The sequence below is a fragment of the Lissotriton helveticus genome, chromosome 7 (genome assembly GCF_964261635.1).
Source record: "Lissotriton helveticus chromosome 7, aLisHel1.1, whole genome shotgun sequence".
Classification (NCBI taxonomy): Eukaryota; Metazoa; Chordata; class Amphibia; order Caudata; family Salamandridae; genus Lissotriton; species Lissotriton helveticus.
In genome coordinates this window covers 424,735,634-424,749,084 of record NC_136068.1, presented here as the reverse complement: position 1 = coordinate 424,749,084, position 13,451 = coordinate 424,735,634, and the positions used below count along the sequence as shown (strand labels likewise).

Sequence of the window (13,451 nt, the reverse complement as noted above, 5' to 3'; positions counted from 1 at the left end):
GGGTGTTGGGGAGGTCAGGAGGTGGAGCCATTATTGCTGCGATTGGACCCTGCGGAGTGCATCCTGACACGAACGGCATGTCCAGAAGAGTGGACTGGACATCGGCCGAAAAGTTGGCAGTCCTCAACCAGGCATGGCAGCGAACCGCCACCGTCGTTGCCATCGCCCTGCCCAGTGAGTCCGTGGTATTCAGTCCACACCGGATGGAATATCGCGCTGCATCTCGACCCTCCGCAAGGGCTTGGGCGAGTTTAGCCCGGACCTCCTCCGGACATTGTGGCAGCACGTCCGTGACCGTGTCCCACAGGGTGTGGGTGTAGCGGCCCAAGTGGAGGAGTGTGGCTCAATGGTTAGAGCGGCAGACCCTGATGCAAAGTTCCCGCCTTGGGGGGTCTCGGGCTCAATTTCCTCGGACCTGTTAATTCTCGCCTCGGTGCCTATTCTAATCACGGGCCCCACGCTGCAACTCTGGGCAATAGCTTGCTTAGCCTCCACACCGGCCCCAACAGCGCTAAGGATGCCTTGCTTCACCCTGGGGGTGCCCAGGAGTGGACACTTCACAGGGAAAGCCAGGAGGGGTTCCACAGCGGTATGAGTATCAGCGCCAGGAAGCCGAATAGGCGACACCGCAAGGTGACCGTCTGGTGACAGTGCGCTCTATAAGTACCATGACATTTACATTTACATTGGGCGGGGCCGTCGGGAATGCGGTCTGGGAAGTAGAGGCCTGGATGACCAGGCTCTCGGGGGTGGGATGGGTGGACAAAAAGCAAGGGTCGCCCGGAGCCGGGCGGTAGTCTCTGGCCACGTTCCTATCCACAGGCAGACCTGTGGCGGGCCTGGACCAAGTGCCCACAAGAACGTCACACAAGGCCTCATTATACGGCAGCAGAGGCTCAGTGGAGCTTGCCTGCGGTTTAAGGACCTCAGTGAGGAGGTTAGTCCTCACGGCCGCGATGGGGAGCTCAAGGTTTAAGGCCTTGGCCGCCCTCGTCAACACTACACTGTAAGCAGCCCCCTCCTCCGTAGCCACGGTGGGAGGGGAGACAAATCCAGTGCCTGGCGAAGTGTCAATACCACTGGCCTCGCCAAGCTCATATGTCCAGTCCTCTTGAGACTGGCACTCCTGTGCCAGAGGGTCCGCAGACCTCTCCCAATCACCTTCGTCACCCATCTCCTGTAGAACAGATGGGGCCTCCTCATGGAAATAAAAATCTCCAAACGCCGTCGGAAGCGGCGCCCAGCGGCGCTGCTCCGGCGCCAGAGTCGAAGGGAACATTGGGGACGGCGTCCACAGGGGGCGCCGCCCGCAGGGCCAACGCCGGCGAAGTCGACCGGCGACGACCCGGATCCGGAAGCGGATCTGGTGAGGTCCTGCGGCGCCGGGGCCGAAGCACCCAACGGCGTCGGGCCGAAGGACCCGACCCGCTAGGGCCTACAGCCGGGGCCTTTGGGCCCGAAGGCGCCACGGGGCCCACCTGAGAAGGGAGGGACCTCATGGCCATGAGCCACCGCTCGACCTCCTCCGGCGTCGCGCCATGCCCAGGGACCCGAAGGTGTGGGGCAGGCGGCGATGCCTGCTACTCAGTAGGAGCAGCGTGGGTGGTGTCACCCGAACTCCCAGCCGCATCGTGCGAGCGTCGGGGTGGGTCGGAGGAACGATGATGCCTCTCCGACCTCTCATGCCTCTTACCTGAGGACTTGGATCCCGACGACCGATGTCCACTCCAGGAGCTGCGAGGACTCCGACCCCGCGACCGGTCCCTCGACCTCCTGTGGGACCGGGACCTTGAGCGGCGCGGGGCCGACTGCCGGAGCTCGAGCCGCTTGCGGGACCGCTCCCGCCTAGCCTTCGATGTCAGGGCCCAGCAGTCGGAGCAGGTGCGGTCGTCGTGGTCGAGGCCTAAACACTTCAGGCACCGGCGATGGGGGTCGGTAACCGACATCAGTCGGTCGCACTTGGAACAGGGTTTAAACCCGGGCATCCCTACCGGCACCGTCGGAGTCGAAGACTCGAAAAGAGAAATGATCAAAAGATCAAAAAAGTTTAGTCAAAAAATGACTAAGGGGTAGAGCTTCTCCGGATCTGCCCTAGCTAGCGCGGAAAAAAGAAGAACTGACGTCAGCGCGCATGGGCGGTGTCTAAGTTCTCCGACGACGTCATTCCGGCGCTAACGATGCCGAAGACGGACGCGGAGCCGCGGACGACGCCTGCCGGCGCGCAGTGGTATTGCTACGCAAAATTTTCCAGATCCAGTCTGACGCCTGGGGATATTCTAAGGTAAGGAATCTATCACTAACGTGTCTCTTTCAGATATCTAATTTTACTAGTTGGAATTTCCCAAAAATCTAGCTTTAACTTAATTAGATTTAACATATGCCACTGTACATACACAATGCCACAGAGCCTGCACAAAGTACCCCAGTTGCCCGATACATCCCCCAGATGCTCCACTGCATAAGCTGATGATATTCACTTTCATGTGAGAATGTCTTATGAACAGCAATTACAAAAAAATAAAATATCAAACACCTAACCACAAGTCTTAAAGCTAGACCCAAAATAATTTTTGTTAAAACCTTGAGACATGCCTTCTGGACCGATGCCTAGGTCCCAAAAAAATTACATTAAATTAAAGAAAAAGTTACCTCTGGTAACAATGTATCTGTAAGAGACATAGGTTACTTGTAGATTAGGTACCTTAGAAGTTCCCCCAGGTGTCAGACTGGATCCAGAGATTTTTCTTAGCAGTACCCCTGCGAGTCGGTCAACCCTGTGACCGTCGTCGGCGTCGTGGTCGCCGAAATGACATCGCAGTGCCCAATTAGACGCCGCCCCTGTACGCTGACATCAGTTCTGACTTAGAGCATCTATTTACAATAGGGGACATGAATAAGGAAGGCTGATCAGGCAGCCCTAAAAAAAAAAAAAGTTGAAATAGTAGCAAGATAGCCTTTGAGAATGCCCAGAGCAGAGCCCTGCTGGGCCAAGACGAGTATGTACAAGAGGACCTCTGCAAGAGGGGCAGAATGGGATCCACAGCCTTTGCCGTGCACCATGACACAAACTTGTTCCATCTACAGGCGTATTTCGGTTTAATGGAGGGACACCAAGATGACATTACAGACTTCGGGTGGATGGTCAAAAGCTGTAAACTGTTGGCGCTAGATCTCCATGCAAGGAGGTGGAGGCTGGACAGGTTTGGATTAACAACTGTGCACCAGACTCTTCATGCCCAGTCTGGAGGCACAAGAATAACTTGGGCCAGGTCGCGCTTGATCTTCTTGAGCACTTAGGGCAGAAGTGGTACAGGCAGAAAGGCGTACAGGAGGCCGCAGTTCCACTTGCGACGAAAGACGCCGTAGAGCAAGTGCCACCTTGGAAACTCCAATGCGCAGTACTGCTAACATTGCACATTCTTTTCAGTGGCTAACAGATCTAACCAAGGCTCTCTCCACTGCTGAAAGAGACATTGCAGCACCTCTGGATGGAGATGCCATTGGTGATCGACCAGGCACTGACATCTGCGTTCTCCGGCCCTGGTGTTCAGAGAACTTGCCAGGTGTTGAACCACTAGGGTTAAGCCCTGATGTTCCAGCCATGACTAGAGGTGGAGAGCCTCCTGATGAAGTGTCCATGACTCCACTCTGCCCTGTTTGGTGCAGTACCACATGGTGGTTTTGTTGTAGGTCAACACCTGCACCACTTTCCCTTTGAGAGAGGAAAAGAATGCCTTCAGTTTCAATGTGATCGCCCAAAGCTTCAGAAGGTTGATATGGAGACCGGACTCCGCAGGAGACCAGACGCCTCTGATCTCCACCCCTCCCAAATGGCCGCCCCATCCCAGAAATGACACATCTGTCACCAGTGTTAGATCTGGTTGAGGCAGGAAGAGGGATCTGCCTCTGACCCAATCTTGGTTCGTTAGATTCCCCTGATGCTGCGCCCACTGGAATTTCAGGTCCCACTGCAGAGCCCTCATATGCCATCTGTCCATGAGGCCCAGCAGCCTCAGGGTCCTTCTCATCGAAATCTGAGGTGAAACCTCTGTATCATAGCCCAAATATCCTGGACTCGCTGCTCGGGAGGATAGGCCCACAACTGCTTTGAGTCCAGAACTGCTCTGATGAAAGGGAGTGTCTGAAAGGGAGTCAAATGTGACCTCAGCACATTTATAGTGAAGCCCAGCGAGTGCAGGTGGTCCGCTGTAGTCTGGAGTTGGAGACGACAGCCTGGGCGATCCTGCCTTCAACAACCAGTCGTCGAGATAAGGGGAAGACTAGAACCCCCTGATCTGCGCAGATGAGCTGTGACCACCGCCATCACTTTCGTGAACATCCAAGGGGCACTGGTAAGGCAAAAGGGGAGCACGGTGAACTGAAAGTGCTTGTAGACCACCGTGAATCGAAGATAGCGTCTGTGGGCTGGCAGGACAGGAATATGGAAATAGGTGTTCTTCAAGTCCAACGCCACCTTCTAGTCTCCGGGGTCGAGGGCAGACGGGACCTAAACCAACGTGAGCATTTTGAACTTCTCCTTCTGGAGGAAGCGGTTGAGGTCCCTGAGGTCTAGAATAGGATTCAGGCCTTTGTCATTCTTGGGCTCCAGAAAGTAGTGGGAATTGCAACCACAACCTACTTCTGGCACAGGGACCCTCTCTGTAGGTTCCTTGGCCAAGAGAGCTGAGACTTCCTGGCAGAGAAGCGTCAAATGAACCTCCGACATAGGATCGAAAGACAGTGGCATAGAGGGAGGGGAAGTCTCAAAGGGGAGGGAGTAACCCCTTCGGACAATTTGCAAAACCCACCTGCCCGACGTGATGGATTGCCAGTGAGGGAGCTGATGGCGAATCCTGGCTCCCACTGGCTGTTGATGGGCCTGAAACATTGGACTAGGAAGGTTTGGAGGCTGCGGCGAAGGGGGGTGTTTGGGGGTAGAGTGGACTGACCTGCCCACTGTCTCCCAGACCGGCGAGATCACTGGGTTCCACATCCGCGGCCACGCAGAGGCTGGGCAGCTTGCAAGAACCGGTGACTAGGCAGGGCCGGACGTGGTTGGGTGCCCCTTCCGTAGCCACGAAAGGGATGAAAAGCAGACTGGAGTGGGCGAGAAGGCGCCGCGAGGGTCAAAGATCTGGCCGTAGGCCGAGAATCTTTCAACCACTCCAGCCCAAGTCTGCTTCGTCGCCAAAAAAATGACGTCCATCAAGACCATATCCATCAAAGTTGACTGCACATCTCCCAAAAAGTCAGATGTCCTCAACCAGGCATAGCGCCTAAGGGCTACCGACCTGGCAATCATTTGGCCCAGTGAGTCGGTGGTATCCAGTCCATACCTTATTGTGAATTTGTCTGCATCTCTCCAATCCACCACTGCCTGGGAAAGAACAGCCTGGGCCTCCTTCAGGCACTGAGGCAGCACCTGCACAACCGTATCCCAAATGGAATTGGAGTATCGGCCCAAGAGGCAAGCGGTATTCACAGACCGCCGTGCCAAGCTAGAGGAAGAGAACATGCACTTCCCAAGATGGTCCAGCTTCTGGAATTCCCTATCTGGAGGGGCAGAAGGTAATGCGTCCTTTGAAGATGCTCTCTGGGGGAAGGGTGTTGGGTTAGGAACACTAGGTCGCCATGGCCAGTTGTTGGTGGCGGGCAATCGTTCTCTCCACAGGAGCCCCTGTGCTGGGCTTGGACCAGGGGCCCATTAGGAAGTCAGTGAAGGTGTCATTAAACGGCAATAGCGGTTCAGGAGTGGACACCGCAGGCTAAAGTACCTCTGTTAGGGGGTTAGTCCTGACTGCCAATGAAGGGAGTTCAAGGCCCAAGACCTTGGCCGCCCTTCGCACCACCACAGCATAGGACGCTTCCTCTTCCATCGCCATGATAGGGGGAGAAAGCAAGCCAACGTCTGGAGAAGTGTCCAGACCACTGGCATCACCCAAGTCCTCTCACCAGTCCGGTTCCTCAAGCTGGTCTGTTAAAGGGTCTAGTGACCCCTCCCAGTTCTCATCACCACCCTTTGGTCAGTAGGGAAACCCAGCGATGAACAGGGGAACAAAAGCACCCTCCGGAGTCGGTTCCGATGTCAGTCGACGTCGGTCCGGGCCCAACTCGGGGATGAGGAAGGGGACGGAGCCTGCCGGGGGCACGGTGGACGTCATCATGACCAGGATCGGTGCTGGGGAATGTCGAGTGATATTGACTGGCGTCGATCTGGATCCAGGCCTCGATCTGCAGGGGCCCTCTGGGGCCGGAGCCACTTGCATCGAAGGCCCAAAAACCCCAACCCGCTCCGCGGGGCCCGAAGACACGCCGGCAGAGTTGGGCTGCCCAAAGATGACGTGTAAGGCCTCAAATTGCAAAGCTCCAGGACCGGACGGAATCCCACTAGACGTTTATAAGGACAACGTCGCCTTATGGGCACCGCTTCTGACCAATGTCCTTAATAGTTATAACATCAAAAGATTTCCATTAACGTGGCAGGAAGCTATAGTTGTGCCAATATTTAAAAAAGGCGATCGGAATGATCCCAAATGTTACAGGCCCATCTCCCTACTAGATTCTTTGATAAAAGTAGCAGGCAGAGTTATATTAAACAGACTGCAGATTTGGGCCAAGGAAGAGGGGGTTCTTTCTAAATTCCAGTACGGATTTAAGTCAGGCTTAGGCACCGTCAAGCAAGGTCTTAACCTGGCCTTGATAACAGGTAAATACATGGCGGCAAAAAAGGGCAACCTGTTTATGACATTCGTAGACTTGAGCACAGCCTTTGACTGCTTGAGTCACGAGGTCTTGTGGGATACCCTGACGGACCTGGGAATTGGCGTAAATATACTCATTTTATTAAGGAATTATATAGAGGTGCAGGGGCAACGGTGTGTTACGGAAAGAAAGGTGAATGTACATCTAAATTCCCTATAAAGAAAGATGTGCGCCAGGGTTGTATCTTGGCACCATTTCTTTTTAACTTGTATATCAACGGAGGGGCAGACTATTTAGTTAAAGTGGAAGCGGATTATCCGCAAATTGATGGCACAGTCGTGCCTATTTTATTATATGCGGATGACGCAGTGATAATGGCAAGAACCCAAATAGGCCTGCAGAAGGCATTAACTAGTTTTTCCGTATTCATGGGATCAAGGGGTCTTAAGATCAATACTGGGAAAACTTTCACTATGTGCTGCTCATCAAAAAACAAAATTTCTTGTAAAATATTTTTAGAAAAATCAAAGATAGATCTTACTCATACCTTTTCATTATTTTTAACAAAAGGGGCTCGTAGATTACGGCTACATCCACAAGGAACTTGGCTTTTTCACGAGCTATTGGTGCAGTAAAACAGTTTGCGAACAAACTGGGGGGCAGGCCCGTTCGCATTCTGCTTGATATTTACAAAGTTAAATGCGTATCAACTGCGATCTACGGGGCAGGTATTTGGGGGTGGCAGATTGTCAGGAAATTCAAGTAAAAGAAAATGCATTCCTACGTCATCTGCTAGCCGTCCTCAAATCTACCTCCACATTTGTTTGCCATAAGGAACTTGCTCTGGCCCATATAGCCAATTTAATTAAGATAAGCCCAGTGATGTTATGGCATAAGGTATGGACTTCAACCGAAACAGATTTTAACAGGGTGATTATTAGGGACTGTATCAAACAAGCTGGGTCTAGAAATATCCAGGGGCTTTCCTATGTTAGGATACTTTTAACTAATATAGGACACCCGGAATTTTTTCAATACCCCTTCGTCATTATCTTTGATTTCCAGAAAGGCATTAAAGGAAGGTTGGGTTTCCTTTCTGGAGGATAAACGATGGTGTTTAGAGGGGAAGAAGCCGACTGTGATCCAACATCACTTATTGATTCAAGGACCGGGCTTACAGTTATATTTATCCCCAGAACAGTCTAGCTATACCAGAATGCTATTATCTCGTATGAGAACTGGTAGTTATTTCAGATTGTTAACTTTTCCAATTGTAAACGACTGGTCTAAAAATCTAATCAACTGCCCCTGTGATGACTCCTCCACGCAGTCTAACATACATTGCATTTTATTTTGCAAATTTTATGCATGGGGAAGAAAGAGATATTTGATACCTCTGTTGAAAATCTGGGGTTTGAGGCAGTGCAGACCAGCTCTGTTTAAGTTAATCTTGTTACAAGACGAAATTACTGTAACCACAGTACCCAAGTTTCTAAAATATGCGAATAGATGTAGATCTTCAATGGTTTAAACCGCATAAATTTGAATATTTACTAATTGAGTACCAAAGAACTAAAAGGATCTCCCAAGTATGCGGTTTAACATGTTTAATATGTATATAATATGATATGAAGATTCTAGGTGCCCCTAATTGCAAAAGAATTATTGGTAGGAATATGACATATTTTGTATCTTGTTTAATTCTGAATTTCTTGTATGTATGTATTTTTTAAATGTGCTTTTATGATTTTTTTTGAAAGTCGAATAAAGCTATCTTTGACTGGCGTCGATCTGGATCCAGGCCTAGATCTGCAGGGGCCCTCTGGGGCCAGAGCCACTTGCATCAAAGGCCCAGAAGGCACGCCGGCAGAGTTGGGCTGCCCAAAGACGAGGTGTAAGGCCTCATAAAAATTGGCAGAGTTGGGTAGGAGACTCTCCGGGTCCCGGAAATGGGGGCAGGCACGAAGTTGTCCCTGAATCAGGCACCGGGAACGGAGTCTTTGAGTGACAACACTAAATTATGTGTCGCGTCAGCCGACTGACAGGAAAAAGGTGAAGAGCACATGTGCTTCTTTGTCATCTTCTTGTGTTTGGACTTAGCCGAAAACCGCAACGACTTGGAATGAGAGTAGTGGCTCCGCGAACAGCCTCAAGAACTTCCTCTCGAACGAGACATTAAACAATGCGGAGCCGACTGCCGGGCCTACAGTAACTTTCGGGACTGCTCCCATAGTCTTTGGATTCATGGCCCGGCAGTCGCAGCTCGACTTCGGTTTGTGGTCACGCTCCAGACACCACAGGCACACAAAGTGCGGTTTCATCACAGATATCATCTTGTGATATACACCGCAGGGCTTGAAACCGGTCCAAAATTGGGATATCCCTCGCGCACCAGGAGTCTAAGACTTGAAAAAGACTTCAACAAAATGTCGGAAAAACCTAGCCAAACAATCACCAAGGGGTAGCTCTCTCTGGATCTGCGCTAGGCTGGAGAGGAAAAAGACGTCAGTGCGCAGGGGCAGTGTCTAAGTAGGCACTACAACGTCATCCCGGCGACCACGACGACAGACATTGGGTCGACTGAGACCACCTACCAACACGCAGGGGCACTGCAAAGAAAAATCACCTGATCCAGTCTGATGCCTGGGGGAAATTCTAAGGTCAGGAATCTACATCTAACTGTCTCTATCAGATGTAAAATATTTAGCCTTCTTGCTTGCCAAAAGACAGATTGCCATGGCATGGAAACACTTGAATGCCACTCAAATAACTGCATGAAAGGTAGACTTAAAATGAGAAAGGCAGAAGGTGTTGTCATTCTTAAAGAACAAAGGAGAAGGGTGGAGGTTCCATGATCACATTGTGGGATACAACACTGCTAACTTTTGGGAGGAATACAACATGAATTCATTAGGGGAATTACATTTTAGGTTGAGTTGATTTACTGTACTATACACTGTATTACGAGATTAAACAAATATTCTCAATTATGTAGTGAATGTATGTTTTACAATTGAGATACCAGAAGATTCTTAATCACATGTGGAGTTGCATCTTGAAGGGCAGTCTAAAGTGAAACATGATGTTGGACTGATATTTGGCACAAACCTTTAACGAGCAACAAAGGTGAACTTAGCTATGAATGGCCAACTAGAAGTTGATTAACTGTGAGATGTCATGGCCTGGGTTTTTGCTGTCACAGGATACCGATGTGCGTAGACAGATAAAATGTTTATTTTTCTCTGAACTATTGTAACTAATATCATAATTGCCTCCAATAAATGAACGCAAAACCAACAATTGATGGACAGAATGCAGAACAGTGTCATACATTCATAAATGAACAACATTTAACATGTGCTCATTCTTCAAAGTAAACCCAAGATAATATTCAACATTAATTTTCATATTTACCTGCTGGGAAGAACTGTAATTGTCTGTATGGTTGGGGAAAAGTTCAAGTGTTAAAGACTGCTGCTTCCCAATTCCAGGAAAAAGATCCAAGTTTGTGCCCCCCTCCAAGTCAGAGACTGTGCTTTCCAAAGAATCCACTGTAAAATAGGTTATTCATTAGTTTACATATAGTTTATGAAAAATACAACTCATTATGATCTATAACTACAGCACAGATCTCCAATTTTTGCAAATCATTTAGCATCTTAACGAAAATTCATTGACATATTCAACAAATCACAATATCACAGTCAATTTCCGAATATTCTTTGCTGGACTCTGTAATTCTTGGTCAGTCATAGCAAAACATTTGTCCATTAATAAAGAGGTGGGTAATTTCCCAAGTATATTAAATGCTTTTCAGTAAAATAAGATATTCTCAAATCCCTTACTGAAAATTCTACAAGTCCTGCAAAATCTAAGAAAGGGACAGCCATACTTTTATTATCTATAATCTCTTAGTATACTGAAATACAAACCATGTTCTTTAACCTTTGGATAGGTCACCAGTTTCTAAAAGCAAGGTGGTTTGCTACTTAATATATGCATGACAATAACTAGTATTATTAAGGCAAACTAAATCAATTGACTGTGAATACTCCATTAAACCAACTTTGGTTTTGTTCTCAAAAACCTATAATGAAACAAACTGATTAATATTTCATAACCTTTGAGTCTTAACTTACAAAAGAAATCTGACTGGTGTTCTATCCATCTGTTTACAAATCAGTAATTCAGATGAACCAGGAATAGCTTCAGATAAAGCAAAATAGTAGTTCTTGCCCAACAAGAAGTAATCCCAGATATAAATAATAACTCCACCAGATGGATTTACAAACTCCAAGCTTGCCACAATAGTATGAGGTTGGACCCATTATGAAAGATCTTTAGCCAACTTTTATCTGTATGGCACTAAAAATGCATGTTCTTAAAAGCTCAATTATGATGCATCTAAATCTTGAGGTTTTTTCCAAAACTGTCCTAAACTCTTCTGAGAATGGGATGAAATGTGAGCTTTGTTCTTAAATAGATAAAAATGCTTTAATAAAAGGCAATGTGATTTAAGGGTATGTTTGTTTTTTCTCCACTAAAAATGGTTTGAATTTCCCAGCTATTCCAGCAGCGTGGCGTTCATGGTTGCTTCGTTATTAGTCTTTCATAACTACTGAATGTCAGCACTCAATTGCTTTATTTTGCCAGTATATGACTGTGAGAATTCTCCAGAAAAAATGTTAACTCACAACCTCACATGACAACGCTACCCTACAACAGATCCTGCTCAATAGACGTCCGGCCACTGACGCCCTGACTTCAACTGCGAGGAGTTTGACTTGCAAAGCCTGTGACTTCAAGTGCCCTACGACTCCTGCGGACGCTGGCTCTTTAGGGCTCATCGAGAGGTTGCCGACGCCCTGCATTTCAAAAGGTACTGTTATGTGGGTCTTCCCGACACCGTAGCTGGCCCGCAAAGCTGCAGTCAGCCAGAACTATTTGGATTCGTTATTCACGATGCCGTGATAGCCCCAGACGGCGCTATTGACTTCAAGGAACTGAATTTCAAGTCTATTTTGATTATTGAAGATTTCTGGTCTTGTTTGGGATGAATATATAACATTAGTCCGCATTTTTGATAACGCAAAACCAATACAACGAAATACCATTATCCCGCACACATTTACTCTCCATATGCCTTTACCACGCATGCCATCACAACGCAAATGCATGCGTCGTGAAGGCATATACTTTGTAAAAGTGGAGTAACTGCAGGGGGTGGAGCTGGCTTGCATTTGCAAGTGTTTAAGAGGAGGGACTCATCAGCAGCGTGTAACAACACTTACAGGACGCTTTGGGCGCTGCAGAAGGCTGCCGAAATGCATTCGCCATTGTGTAAATAAATAAAGGCTTCCTACTGTTTCCTCCAGGGTCTCCGTCTCTTATCTTGGGAAGGAGTTTTGTGGATATATATATATATATATATATATATATATATATATATATATATATATATACATATATATATACAGATACACACACACATACATACAAATATATTTTACTAAATTTAAAAATAAACTTTTTTTTCATTTTAATTGAATTATTTAAAATTATATTTGTATATATATATATATATATATATACATATATATATATATATATAACCAAACAATTTGACGAAAATCAGCCCGCGTCACTTTTGATGGCAGGCCTCAGCGGGGCTTCGTCTCACCCCGTTATATCCACAACACGGTCGTCCCAATGTTTTTTCACAAAGACAACAAACCGAGGCCCAAAGTTGCATTCACGGTGAATATTTATTCAGCGATAAGGGTGTAATCGCTGAATAAATATTCACCGTGAATGCAACTTTGGGCCTCGGCTTGTTGTCTTTGTGAAAAAACATTGGGACGACTGTGTTGTGGATATATATATATATATATATATATATATATATATATATATATATATATATATTTATATATTTAAATTACCCTATAGACCCTAAAAAAAACAACCCTGGTCCCTTAAAATACCCCTGCACCCCAAAATCATAACCCACCCCTACTCCTTATAATACCCCAGCGCCCTTAAACAATAACCCATCCTGACCCTAAAAATACCCCTGTACCCCAAAACCCAAACCTATCCCTGAACCCTAAAAATACCCCTGTACCCCAAAACCAAAAACTTTCCCTGAACCCTAAAAATACCCCTGTACCCCAAAACCAAAACCTATCTCTGAACCCTAAAAATACCCCTGTACCCCAAAACCCAAACCTATCCCTGAACCCTAAAAATACCCCAAACCCCAAACCTAGCCCTGAACCCTAAAAATACCCCTGTACCCATAAAACATATACCCCAACACCATACCCCAACACACCCTTAAAATACTCTTGAACCCCTAAAACATATACCCCAACACCCCCAAACTAAAACCATATACTTACCTTACACTTCAATATTAAAAACATATGGACCTTGAGGTGGGAAAACATGGCGGCCAGCTAGCGAGTCGGTCGCGAGTGCCTGGAGGGAGGTGGCGTGTTTCTAGCGAGTTGAGACGCTTCTGCATGGCGTAAATACAGAGAAAAGTAATTGCGGAGTAATTGGGAACGATACGTGGGCTTTACCTGATACGACTCGTCGGTGTTGTCTCAGAGTTGCGGGCAGCGGCGGTGCATGGCGGCGGAGGACGCGGAGAAGGATCCCGTACTGAGGGCGGCAGAGGAGGAGCCTCCTAGGGAGCCCCCTGAGGAATCGGCAGGCTGTGCGAAGTGGAGGCGCGCTGCGGTGGA

General features: G+C 47.8%; 1 protein-coding gene across 3 annotated transcripts in view; it reads right to left on the bottom strand.

Annotated features, from left to right (window-relative positions):
* The window catches only part of RALGAPB (Ral GTPase activating protein non-catalytic subunit beta), a 2,268,266-nt gene that overhangs the window by 202,845 nt on the left and 2,051,970 nt on the right, over positions 1-13,451 (bottom strand). For all 3 annotated transcript variants that reach the window (XM_078652319.1, XM_078652321.1, XM_078652322.1), the window contains one exon: positions 10,117-10,253. In XM_078652319.1, the coding sequence (XP_078508445.1) occupies positions 10,117-10,253 (137 nt within the window). The remainder of the gene's footprint in view (positions 1-10,116; positions 10,254-13,451) is intronic.